Genomic DNA, 14008 nt, shown 5'->3' on the forward strand with positions numbered 1-14008 from the left:
TGTGAGGTGCAGTGAACACAATCTTTGTGGGGTGCAGTGAACACAATCATTGTGGGGTGCAGTGAACTCAATCTTTGTGGGGTACAGTGAACACAATCTCATACTTCTGAAGATTTGAGGGTGCTGCCTGTTCCATACTCCCCCTACTCCTCATCTAGCCTTTTAGGGGTACAAACAATAGTAATTGGGGCCTAGTGTGGTTGTGTACGTGTGATATACATACACTTTTTTTGGATCATATTTTCTATTCCGCTATTTAATCAAAAACCTTTGGGGATCAGTTAAATTGGGGGATAGTCTGTGTTGGTACGTGTGAGAGAGATCCACCTTTCCACCATCTCATACTTCTGAAGGTTTGAGGGTGCTGCCTGTTCCATACTCCCCCTACTCCTAGCCTTTTAGGGGTACAAACAATAGTAATTGGGGCCTAGTGTGGTTGTGTACGTGTGATATACATACACTTTTTTTGGATCATATTTTCTATTCCGCTATTTAATCAAAAACCTTTGGGGATCAGTTAAATTGGGGGATAGTCTGTGTTGGTACGTGTGAGAGAGATCCACCTTTCCAAGTTGTTGGGGTTCATCTCATACTTCTGAAGGTTTGAGGGTGCTGCCTGTTCCATACCCCCCCCTACTCCTCATCTAGCCTTTTAGGGGTACAAACAATAGTAATTGGGGCCTAGTGTGGTTGTGTACGTGTGATATACATACACTTTTTTTGGATCATATTTTCTATTCCGCTATTTAATCAAAAACCTTTGGGGATCAGTTAAATTGGGGGATAGTCTGTGTTGGTACGTGTGAGAGAGATCCACCTTTCCAAGTTGTTGGGGTTCATCTCATACTTCTGAAGGTTTGAGGGTGCTGCCTGTTCCATACTCCCCCTACTCCTAGCCTTTTAGGGGTACAAACAATAGTAATTGGGGCCTAGTGTGGTTGTGTACGTGTGATATACATACACTTTTTTTGGATCATATTTTCTATTCCGCTATTTAATCAAAAACCTTTGGGGATCAGTTAAATTGGGGGATAGTCTGTGTTGGTACGTGTGAGAGAGATCCACCTTTCCAAGTTGTTGGGGTTCATCTCATACTTCTGAAGGTTTGAGGGTGCTGCCTGTTCCATACCCCCCCTACTCCTCATCTAGCCTTTTAGGGGTACAAACAATAGTAATTGGGGCCTAGTGTGGTTGTGTACGTGTGATATACATACACTTTTTTTGGATCATATTTTCTATTCCGCTATTTAATCAAAAACCTTTGGGGATCAGTTAAATTGGGGGATAGTCTGTGTTGGTACGTGTGAGAGAGATCCACCTTTCCAAGTTTTTGGGGTTCATCTCATACTTCTGAAGGTTTGAGGGTGCTGCCTGTTCCATACCCCCCCTACTCCTCATCTAGCCTTTTAGGGGTACAAACAATAGTAATTGGGGCCTAGTGTGGTTGTGTACGTGTGATATACATACACTTTTTTTGGATCATATTTTCTATTCCGCTATTTAATCAAAAACCTTTGGGGATCAGTTAAATTGGGGGATAGTCTGTGTTGGTACGTGTGAGAGAGATCCACCTTTCCAAGTTGTTGGGGTTCATCTCATACTTCTGAAGGTTTGAGGGTGCTGCCTGTTCCATACCCCCCCTACTCCTCATCTAGCCTTTTAGGGGTACAAACAATAGTAATTGGGGCCTAGTGTGGTTGTGTACGTGTGATATACATACACTTTTTTTGGATCATATTTTCTATTCCGCTATTTAATCAAAAACCTTTGGGGATCAGTTAAATTGGGGGATAGTCTGTGTTGGTACGTGTGAGAGAGATCCACCTTTCCAAGTTGTTGGGGTTCATCTCATACTTCTGAAGGTTTGAGGGTGCTGCCTGTTCCATACCCCCCCTACTCCTCATCTAGCCTTTTAGGGGTACAAACAATAGTAATTGGGGCCTAGTGTGGTTGTGTACGTGTGATATACATACACTTTTTTTGGATCATATTTTCTATTCCGCTATTTAATCAAAAACCTTTGGGGATCAGTTAAATTGGGGGATAGTCTGTGTTGGTACGTGTGAGAGAGATCCACCTTTCCAAGTTGTTGGGGTTCATCTCATACTTCTGAAGGTTTGAGGGTGCTGCCTGTTCCATACTCCCCCTACTCCTAGCCTTTTAGGGGTACAAACAATAGTAATTGGGGCCTAGTGTGGTTGTGTACGTGTGATATACATACACTTTTTTTGGATCATATTTTCTATTCCGCTATTTAATCAAAAACCTTTGGGGATCAGTTAAATTGGGGGATAGTCTGTGTTGGTACGTGTGAGAGAGATCCACCTTTCCAAGTTGTTGGGGTTCATCTCATACTTCTGAAGGTTTGAGGGTGCTGCCTGTTCCATACCCCCCCTACTCCTCATCTAGCCTTTTAGGGGTACAAACAATAGTAATTGGGGCCTAGTGTGGTTGTGTACGTGTGATATACATACACTTTTTTTGGATCATATTTTCTATTCCGCTATTTAATCAAAAACCTTTGGGGATCAGTTAAATTGGGGGATAGTCTGTGTTGGTACGTGTGAGAGAGATCCACCTTTCCAAGTTTTTGGGGTTCATCTCATACTTCTGAAGGTTTGAGGGTGCTGCCTGTTCCATACCCCCCCTACTCCTCATCTAGCCTTTTAGGGGTACAAACAATAGTAATTGGGGCCTAGTGTGGTTGTGTACGTGTGATATACATACACTTTTTTTGGATCATATTTTCTATTCCGCTATTTAATCAAAAACCTTTGGGGATCAGTTAAATTGGGGGATAGTCTGTGTTGGTACGTGTGAGAGAGATCCACCTTTCCAAGTTTTTGGGGTTCATCTCATACTTCTGAAGATTTGAGGGTGCTGCCTGTTCCATACCCCCCCTACTCCTCATCTAGCCTTTTAGGGGTACAAACAATAGTAATTGGGGCCTAGTGTGGTTGTGTACGTGTGATATACATACACTTTTTTTGGATCATATTTTCTATTCCGCTATTTAATCAAAAACCTTTGGGGATCAGTTAAATTGGGGGATAGTCTGTGTTGGTACGTGTGAGAGAGATCCACCTTTCCAAGTTGTTGGGGTTCATCTCATACTTCTGAAGGTTTGAGGGTGCTGCCTGTTCCATACTCCCCCTACTCCTCATCTAGCCTTTTAGGGGTACAAACAATAGTAATTGGGGCCCAGTGTGGTTGTGTACGTGTGATATACATACACTTTTTTTGGATCATATTTTCTATTCCGCTATTTAATCAAAAACCTTTGGGGATCAGTTAAATTGGGGGATAGTCTGTGTTGGTACGTGTGAGAGAGATCCACCTTTCCAAGTTGTTGGGGTTCATCTCATACTTCTGAAGGTTTGAGGGTGCTGCCTGTTCCATACCCCCCCTACTCCTCATCTAGCCTTTTAGGGGTACAAACAATAGTAATTGGGGCCTAGTGTGGTTGTGTACGTGTGATATACATACACTTTTTTGGGATCATATTTTCTATTCCGCTATTTAATCAAAAACCTTTGGGGATCACTTAAATTGGGGGATAGTCTGTGTTGGTACGTGTGAGAGAGATCCACCTTTCCAAGTTGTTGGGGTTCATCTCATACTTCTGAAGGTTTGAGGGTGCTGCCTGTTCCATACTCCCCCTACTCCTAGCCTTTTAGGGGTACAAACAATAGTAATTGGGGCCTAGTGTGGTTGTGTACGTGTGATATACATACACTTTTTTTGGATCATATTTTCTATTCCGCTATTTAATCAAAAACCTTTGGGGATCAGTTAAATTGGGGGATAGTCTGTGTTGGTACGTGTGAGAGAGATCCACCTTTCCAAGTTGTTGGGGTTCATCTCATACTTCTGAAGGTTTGAGGGTGCTGCCTGTTCCATACCCCCCCTACTCCTCATCTAGCCTTTTAGGGGTACAAACAATAGTAATTGGGGCCTAGTGTGGTTGTGTACGTGTGATATACATACACTTTTTTTGGATCATATTTTCTATTCCGCTATTTAATCAAAAACCTTTGGGGATCAGTTAAATTGGGGGATAGTCTGTGTTGGTACGTGTGAGAGAGATCCACCTTTCCAAGTTTTTGGGGTTCATCTCATACTTCTGAAGGTTTGAGGGTGCTGCCTGTTCCATACCCCTCCTACTCCTCATCTAGCCTTTTAGGGGTACAAACAATAGTAATTGGGGCCTAGTGTGGTTGTGTACGTGTGATATACATACACTTTTTTTGGATCATATTTTCTATTCCGCTATTTAATCAAAAACCTTTGGGGATCAGTTAAATTGGGGGATAGTCTGTGTTGGTACGTGTGAGAGAGATCCACCTTTCCAAGTTTTTGGGGTTCATCTCATACTTCTGAAGATTTGAGGGTGCTGCCTGTTCCATACCCCCCCTACTCCTCATCTAGCCTTTTAGGGGTACAAACAATAGTAATTGGGGCCTAGTGTGGTTGTGTACGTGTGATATACATACACTTTTTTTGGATCATATTTTCTATTCCGCTATTTAATCAAAAACCTTTGGGGATCAGTTAAATTGGGGGATAGTCTGTGTTGGTACGTGTGAGAGAGATCCACCTTTCCAAGTTGTTGGGGTTCATCTCATACTTCTGAAGGTTTGAGGGTGCTGCCTGTTCCATACTCCCCCTACTCCTCATCTAGCCTTTTAGGGGTACAAACAATAGTAATTGGGGCCCAGTGTGGTTGTGTACGTGTGATATACATACACTTTTTTTGGATCATATTTTCTATTCCGCTATTTAATCAAAAACCTTTGGGGATCAGTTAAATTGGGGGATAGTCTGTGTTGGTACGTGTGAGAGAGATCCACCTTTCCAAGTTGTTGGGGTTCATCTCATACTTCTGAAGGTTTGAGGGTGCTGCCTGTTCCATACCCCCCCTACTCCTCATCTAGCCTTTTAGGGGTACAAACAATAGTAATTGGGGCCTAGTGTGGTTGTGTACGTGTGATATACATACACTTTTTTTGGATCATATTTTCTATTCCGCTATTTAATCAAAAACCTTTGGGGATCAGTTAAATTGGGGGATAGTCTGTGTTGGTACGTGTGAGAGAGATCCACCTTTCCAAGTTTTTGGGGTTCATCTCATACTTCTGAAGATTTGAGGGTGCTGCCTGTTCCATACTCCTCCTCCTACTGCTCAACCATCCTTTTAGGGGTACAAACAATAGTAGTTGGGGCCTAGTGTGGTGGTGTACGTGCGAGATACATACACTTTCTTTTTGATCATATTTTCTATTACGCTATTCAATTAAAACCTTTGGGGATCAATTCAATTGCGAGATAGTCTGTGTCGGTACGTGTGAGATCCACCTTTCCAAGTTGTTGGGGTTCATCTCATACTTCTGAAGATTTGAGGGTGCTGCCTGTTCCATACTCCTGCTCCTACTGCTCAACCATCCTTTTAGGGGTACAAACAATAGTAATTGGGGCCTAGTGTGGTTGTGTACGTGCGAGATACATACACTTTTTTTGATCATATTTCCTATTCCGCTATTCAATAAAAACCTTTGAGGATCAATTGAATTGCGGGATAGTCTGTGTCGGTACGTGTGAGATCCACCTTTCCAAGTTTTTGGGGTTCATCTCATACTTCTGAAGATTTGAGGGTGCTGCCTGTTCCATACTCCTCCTCCTACTCCTCATCCATCCTTTTAGGGGTACAAACAATAGTAATTGGGGCCTAGTGTGGTTGTGTACGTGCGAGATACATACACTTTTTTTGATCATATTTCCTATTCCGCTATTCAATAAAAACCTTTGAGGATCAATTGAATTGCGGGATAGTCTGTGTCGGTACGTGTGAGATCCACCTTTCCAAGTTTTTGGGGTTCATCTCATACTTCTGAAGATTTGAGGGTGCTGTCTGTTCCATACTCCTCCTACTCCTCATCCATCCTTTTAGGGGTACAAACAATAGTAATTGGGGCCTAGTGTGGTTGTGTACGTGTGATATACATACACTTTTTTTGGATCATATTTCCTATTCCGCTATTCAATAAAAACCTTTCTAGGGCAAGATCTTAAATTACAGAAATATGAGGAGACCGTCAAATAAGGGCCGTGGCCTGGGTCGTGGTGCTGCTGGTAGAGCTCCTGTTGCAAGGAGAGGACGTGGTCGATCTGTGCCAGCTACACGCACAAGTGAAACACCTTCCTCAAGTGTGAGTAGGCGACAGAACCTGCATCAGTATTTGGTAGGGCATCAAACGCCCCTAGAAGTGATGAGGCCAGAACAAGTTGAGGCGATAGTAGATTGGTTTGCTGCTGACAGTGCCTCCAGTTCCTTCACATTGTCTCCCACCCAGTCTACTGCAGAAAGTTGGCACCTGCAGCCAATGTCCAACCGTCTTTCACCTCACCCCCTTGCAAATCAGGCCAGCAGTCTGAGCCCCAAGCCATACAGCAGTCTCTTATTCTTTTTGAGGACTCTGTCAGCAGGGTTTCCCAGGGCCATCCACCTAGCCCTGCCCCAGAAGTGGAAGAGATTGAGTGCAGCGATGCCCAACCACTTATTTCTCAAGATGAGTACATGCAAGGATCATCGCAGCACGTCTCCGATGATGACGAAACGCAGGTGCCAACTGCTGCGGCGTTCAGCATTGTGGAGACCGACAAGGAGGGCAGGGGTGAAGACTGGGTGGAAGATGATGTGGAGGACGATGAGGTCCTCGACCCCACATGGAATGAACGTCATGCAGGTGACCTGAGTAGTTTGGAGGAAGAGGCGGTGGTCGCACAGAGCCACCAGCACAGCAGAAGAGGGAGCAGGGTGCAGAAGCAGAGCGGCCATGCCCTAGACACTACGCCCGCTACTGCCCAACGCAGCAAGGGAACGAGCGCACCAAAGTCAGCTCAAAGGAGTTCTCTAGCGTGGAAGTTCTTTAGAAAATGTGCTGATGACAGGACACGAGTGGTTTGCACCCTGTGCAATCAGAGCTTGAAGCGAGGCATAAACCTTCTCAACCTGAGCACAACCTGCATGATCAGGCATCTAAGTGCAAAGCACGAGCTGCAGTGGAGTACACACCTTCAAAACCAAGAAACGTCTCTGGCTCATCCTGCTTCCTCTTCTGCTGCAGTCTCGGCCGCTCCAGCCACATCTGTAGTGATACCGGCACCTGCCACCCCGCAAACAGACGATCTGTCAGCAACACCACCACCTGGGTCACCAACAACCATCTCCACAATGTCCCGTGGAAGCGTTCAGCTTTCCATCTCCTTAACACTTGAGAGGAAGAGGAAGTACCCCCCTACCCACCCGCGATCCCTGGCCCTGAATGCCAGCATTTCAAAATTATTGGCCTTTGAAATGCTGTCATTCCGTCTGGTGGAGACGCACAGTTTTAAAAACCTTATGTCGGTGGCTGTCCCACAGTACGTCGTGCCCAGCCGCCACTACTTTTCCAGGCAAGCCATCCCTTCCCTGCACAACCAAGTGGGGGAAAATATCAGGTGTGCACTGCGCAATGCCATCTGTGCCAAGGTCCACCTAACTACGGATACGTGGACCAGTAAGCACGGTCAGGGGCGTTATATCTCCCTAACGGCACACTGGGTAAATGCAGTGGCGGATGGGCCTGAGGCGGATAGCAATTTGGCGCATGTCCTTCCACCACCGAGGATTGCAGGGCGCTTCAGTTTGCCTCCTGTTCCTAACTCCTCCTACTCCGCTTCCTCATCCTCTACCGCCTCCTCATCCGGACAGCGTAACACCTTCACCACCAACTTCAGCACGGCCAGGGGTAAACGACAGCAGGCAGTTTTACAACTTGCCTGTTTGGGGGACAAACCACACACCGCGCAGGAGTTGTGGAGGAGCATGGAACAGCAGACAAATGAGTGGTTGCTGCCAGCGAGCCTCAAGCCCGGCCTGGTGGTGTGCGATAACGGGCGAAATCTCATAGCAGCTCTGGGCCTAGCCGGTTTGACGCACATCCCTTGCCTGGCGCATGTGCTGAATTTGGTGGTGCAGAGGTTCCTTAAAAACTACCCCGATATGTCAGAGCTGCTGCAGAAAGTGCGGGCCGTTTGTGCGCACTTTCGGCGTTCTCACCCTGCTGCTGCTCGCCTGGCAGCGCTGCAGCGTAACTTCGGCCTTCCCGCTCACCGCCTCATATGTGACGTGCCCACAAGGTGGAACTCCACCTTGCACATGCTGGAAAGACTGTGCGAGCAGCAGCAGGCCATAGTGGAGTTTCAGCTGCAGCACGCACGCGTGAGTCGCTCTGCGGAACAGCACCACTTCACCACCAATAACTGGGCCTCCATGCGAGACCTGTGTGCCTTGTTGCGCTGTTTTGAGTACTCCACCAACATGGCCAGTGGCAATGACGCCGTTCTCAGCTTAACTATCCCACTTCTATGCCTCCTTGAAAAAACAATTCGGGCGATGATGGAAGAGGATGTGGCACAGGATGAGGAGGAGGAGGAGGATGAAGAGGTAACATTTCCAAGGCTTTCAGGGCAGTCATTCGCAAGGGGCTCCGAGGGTGGGTTCCTGCACACGCAAACGCCAGGGACGCAATTGTCCAGCAGGGGCACAGTTCTGGAGGATGAGGAGGATGAGGAGGAGGAGGAGCTGGAGGAGGAGATGGAACCATGTTCACAGCAGGGTGGCACCCAGGCCAGCTCATGGCCATCACTGGTGCGTGGCTGGGGGGATACAGAGGACACGGACGATACACCTCCCACAGAGGACAGCCTTTCGTTGCCTCTGGGCAGCCTGGCACACATGAGCGATTACATGCTGCAGTGTCTCCACAACGACCGCCGAGTTGCCCACATTCTAACTTGTGCTGATTACTGGGTGGCCACGCTGCTGGATCCCCGTTACAAGGACAACGTACCGTCCTTAATTCACTCACTGGAGCGCGATCGCAAGATGCGCGAGTACAAGCGCACGCTGGTAGACGCCATGCTGCTGGCATTCCCATCTGACAGCGGGGCCACAGTGGAAGCACAAGGCAGAGGAGGAGGAGGAGGAGGTCGCCAACGCAACCAGGGCACCGCCAGCACCTCAGAAGGCAGGGTTAGCATGGCCGAAATGTGGAAAAGCTTTGTCAGCACGCCACAACAAACAGCAGCACCAGCAGCTCAGATGGAACGTCTTAGCAGGAGGCAGCATTTTACCAACATGGTGGAGCAGTATGTGTGCACACGCCTACATGTAGTGAATGACGGGTCTGCCCCCTTCAACTTCTGGGTCTCCAAATTGGGCACATGGCCTGAGCTTGCCCTTTACGCCTTGGAGGTGCTGGCGTGCCCTGCAGCCAGTGTATTATCTGAACGGGTATTTAGCACGGCTGGGGGCGTTATAACAGACAAGCGCAGCCGCCTGTCCAGAGACAATGTGGACAAGCTCACGTTCATTAAAATGAACCAGGCATGGATCCCACGGGACTTTTCCGTACCTTATGCAGAATAGCAATGGATACCGACCTTACCCACCCATTGTTCCATTTTTGCTCTTTCTCACTCTTTTGGGGTGTACCCTCATTTAAAATTTTTGAAAAGAAGCAGTGTTGGCTACCTCGTCCTCCTCCTCAGGGCCAGATTAATGTAGGGGCTATTGGAGCTGCAGCTCCAGGCCCCTACCTTTTATATAGGCCCCGGGTTGGCCATATTCACTGTTACCGCTCTTCTGTCACTTGTAAACACAGAAGTCTGGCTTCTATGCTCGCTTCCCCAGGCAGCACCCTCAGAACCTCCCCACACAGCGTGAAGGCCGGACAAGGAGGGACAGTTGGCGATGCATGGATGTGTTTATGGGCTTCAGAGACAGCATCCCATGTTGAATTAGGCATGCATGGCTGCACCCTTCCTCCTCTGGGTGCATGGCAAGGCACGGCCCTTAAGGCCCTTCAAAATCCTCAGCACCAAGCCCATGATGCTGTTAATCCGGCCCTGGTCCTCCTCCACCGCCGCTTCCACCTACACCGCCCATAGGTGTGCGCAGCCTATTGCATTAAGGTGTGCACCCCAAAGTTGAAATACACATGCATGTGTTTGCCAGCAGGGAGAGTAATGTATCGGGGCCATGTACCTGTAGGCAAGGAGAAATAGAGCAGAGCAGGTCCCAGGGAGATCTTTCCCATCTCCTCACTGGCAATGCTATGTGCCCTAGGTGATTAGGGTGTGCCCAGGCACACCCAGCACACCCTGTGCGCACGCCTATGTCACCGCCACATCCACCACCACCTCAACCTCCCTCCTACTCCATATGGGCCTCGTCCTTCAGAGATGAAGAAGAACATTGTTTTATTTTTCTGTTTTTTTTTGTTGTTTTAAGTTATTTCCCTATCCACATTTGTTTGCAGAGCACTTGCCATGCTCTTAATTACGTTTTGCTGCCATTTGCAGCACTCTAGCCCTTTCCTTTGGTGTTTTAGAGCCATTTTAGTGCCTTAAAGTTCGGGTCCCCATTGACTTCAATGGGGTTCGGTGTCCGGGAAAAGTTCGGTAAAAGTCCGGGACACGGACCCGGACTTTTTTTTAAAGTTCGGCCGAACCCGTCGAACACGGACATCTAGGTGTCCGCTCAACCCTATCCTTGACCAATAGAGAGTCTTGGGAGGTATAACGGGGCTGAGCAAAGCATAACATTTACCGGCAAAGTCAGTATTTTTTATGTAACTTCAGCCGCGTATATTCCTGGATCTGCCAAGTGTTTTGCCATGTAGTTTCCACAAAAGACACTGAAAGTTGTTAAAATAGTATAGTATGCCTTATTTATCCAATGCTTATTTTGATTTGAGTAAGTTCCTGATATTTTCAGTTTAAAGCTGAACTTATTGCAGCTCTGTAATTATTAATACATCTCTATTTTCTATGCAACCAGTTCAAGTACCTGAATGTGAATTGGTATCAGCCTTTTGCAGTGCACAAGGAGTCAAATGGGTGTTTTGTAGTGCAAGGAGCAGGCTAATTGGATGAGTGGCTAAAAAATTAGCTTATCAGTGTGCTGCTTCCCATTTCACTTTCCAGTAACAAGGTGGTGGTGTTGGGAAGTGGAGAAGAGCTAGGATTCAGACTGAGCCCATGGCGAACTGTCACATAATAGCAGACCAACCAGCTGAGTTCAACCAAACCTTAGTTCGTCTATAGTAGGGAGGAGACCTGTAAGTGAAACTGCAGCAGAAAAGATAAGCACCCCGCTCCCTGCCATGCAGGATTGTGCTGTGTGGCACAGCTGTGTAAACCTTGGTACTGGATAGACAGATATACAAATGCTTTGGAAGAAAAAAACACTCCCTTACATGTATTTTATCTGTTTATTTAGCTGTTAGTCTGGGGTTTAGCCTTAGGTTCCAATGAAAACTATTGGCTTTGATCACTTACATATCTTTCATTTTTGTCTAGATGTACAAAATCTATAGTGACGATAACCTGGAATACAGTGGCCTGGCTCAGCAGTTTTTATTTCGTCGTCTTGAACCTTTCACAGTCTATTATTTGGTACTTGAAGCTTGTACGTCCGCTGGCTGCACCCGAACATTTCCTCAACATATCCAAACAGAAGAAGCTTCACCATCCTCATTGCTTCCCCCTAATATCCTATCCCTGAACGCCAGCCACATCACACTCTCTTGGTCACCTCCGTCCCAACCAAATGGGCAAATGATTCGCTATGAAGTAATTACAAGGTGCACTCAGGAGAATTCTCAGAGCAACAAGAAAAAAATGAATGAAAATGTTGTTTTTAAAGAAACAAACACAAAACAGAAGGTGTTTACATTTACAGATGTTGGTCTACACCCATGGACACATTATGAGTATAAAATTCGTGGGTGGAACTCTGTTGGGTACACAGATAGCCCATGGATGATGGCTCAGACTAGTCAAGCGGCTCCTGGTCATCTTATTCCTCCAAAGGTATTTCACAGTGAAAATCCCAATCAAATCATTATCCAGTGGACTAAACCGAGGGAGGAAAATGGCAATGTTCTTTATTTCAGATTGCAAAAAAACAACCTTACATTACCTTTTAGCTTTGATAGTGTAACATTTAATTATATAGATGAAGATGTTTTGCCCTATACTGAGTACAAATATTCCATTACAGCCTGCACATTAGGTGGCTGCACCACCAGTAACCCTACTCCTATAAGAACTCTAGAAGGGCCACCGAAATTTGTAAAACCTCCTATTGTTGAGCCTCTCAGCTCCAGCGCAGTCAACGTGATTTGGGATCCACCATCTGTGCCCAATGGAGAAGTTACAAAGTACATTATTCAAATAGATAATGAGACATATTTTGCTGGGAAGAGATTGTCCAAGAACATATCTAGCCTGTCACCTTTTACATTATATAACATCAGCTTGCTGGCCTGCACCAGCGGAGGCTGCACAACTAGCTCACGGACTCACTTCCGAACGATGGAAGCTCCACCATCACACATCAATCCTCCAATTTTTACAGTCACAAGTGCCCAATCTATTAAAATATCATGGCAAAGCCCCGACAAGCCCAATGGTGAAATTAGAAACTTTGCACTACATAGAAATGGCCAGTTGATTTATGCTGGCTTGGATACTCATTATCATGACTTTGGCCTTCAACCTGGGACAGAATATACATATGTCATCCAAGCAACTAACAGCAAAGGGAGTTGCTTAAGTAGTCCTGCCAGAATTAGAACTCACCCTTCTTCACCCTCTGGGATGGAGCCACCACAACTAAAAGCTGTAAGTGCCCATGAGATTCTGGCCACTTGGCAAGCACCTATGAAGACCAATGGGGAGATACTCAACTATACTCTGTATGTTCATCACCCAGCTGAAATGAAGGTCACACAGTACCATTTTAACAGTTCATTTGTCTCTCGGAGTGATCATTCTTTTGTAATAAAGAATCTGAACCCATATACTCAGTAAGTTTAAATGAGTTACCTTTTCTTGTAAGACTTTGCTGTATAAGCACATATCTAACGTCAAGCGCTTCATTTATTGCATTCACAGTATTAAGTAAAGAAAATGTCACAAGGATATAGGCAAGTATGATTGTTTCTTTAAAGATGGGGAGTCCAAAAAAAATTGTTTTTGAAAAACCACTGTGCAAATACGGTGTGACAAACAATTGCAACACACACCATTTTATTCTCTAGTGTCTCTGCTTAAAAAATATAATCTTTGGGGGTTCTAAGTAATTTTCTAGCAAACAAAAAAAACAAACAGATTTTTAATGTAAAGAAAGTGTCAGAATTTGCCTTGTCTAAAAGTGGTTAAAATCTAGAGATACTGATAGAAACGAACAATGTTAATAGTGCTGTTAATCTTATCCAACCTGTATGGATGGCTCTATTTTTCTTTAAAGTCAAATTTTAGGCAAATATAACAGACACAAATATATACAGCTCACTGTTCATTAAAGTGTTACTAAACCCAAGACCCTGCATTCACTCCCACAGTCTCCCACAGTACACAGAACATGGAAATGCAATTATTTTAGTAAATAAAAACTGCTAAATATATTTTCTTATCAGCAGTATATAGCAGTCTTGTGACTTCTATCAGTGTCTGGTTAAAGCTTGTAGGAGGAGTTTTTATTCTTCTCTGACTGTCCTATGTGGCTGCATGACCCCTGACCCTCTGTCTGGACAGTGCTGATTGGCCCTGTGCTGATCACATGCAACCCCCCCCCCCCCCAAATAAAAAAAAAAACTCTCTAGCAATACACACCTACCTGAGAAAGTGCAGAGTGCCTCCTAGAGGTCTGTACTATCAGCAGATGGTTTAGGAACTGTAGAAGAAGGGGAGGATCAGAGAAGACAGGGTCAAACAATCTTTTTACACAATGTCCAGGATTAACCCATTATGTTCTACAGTGAGTACAACAAGCATGCTATAACATATATACAGACTGATTTTACTGTTGTGGGTTTAGTAACACTTTAAGTACATAATATTGATATATTTTTTTTTTTTTTTGCACACAGTGTAAGCACTTGAATTTGATCTGGAATCT

The 14008-nt window shown here is 45.6% G+C and overlaps 1 protein-coding gene across 1 annotated transcript in view; it reads left to right on the forward strand.

Annotated features, from left to right (window-relative positions):
• The window catches only part of USH2A (usherin), a gene marked incomplete at its 5' end in the record, with an annotated part of 1334617 nt that overhangs the window by 1231142 nt on the left and 89467 nt on the right, over positions 1 to 14008 (forward strand). Inside the window, one exon of the mRNA XM_082250984.1 lies at positions 11404 to 12914. Coding sequence (XP_082107110.1) covers positions 11404 to 12914 — 1511 coding nt within the window. The remainder of the gene's footprint in view (positions 1 to 11403; positions 12915 to 14008) is intronic.

The sequence above is a fragment of the Pelophylax lessonae genome (assembly GCF_965119305.1).
Source record: "Pelophylax lessonae genome assembly, chromosome: 3".
NCBI classification, from domain to species: domain Eukaryota; kingdom Metazoa; phylum Chordata; class Amphibia; order Anura; family Ranidae; genus Pelophylax; species Pelophylax lessonae.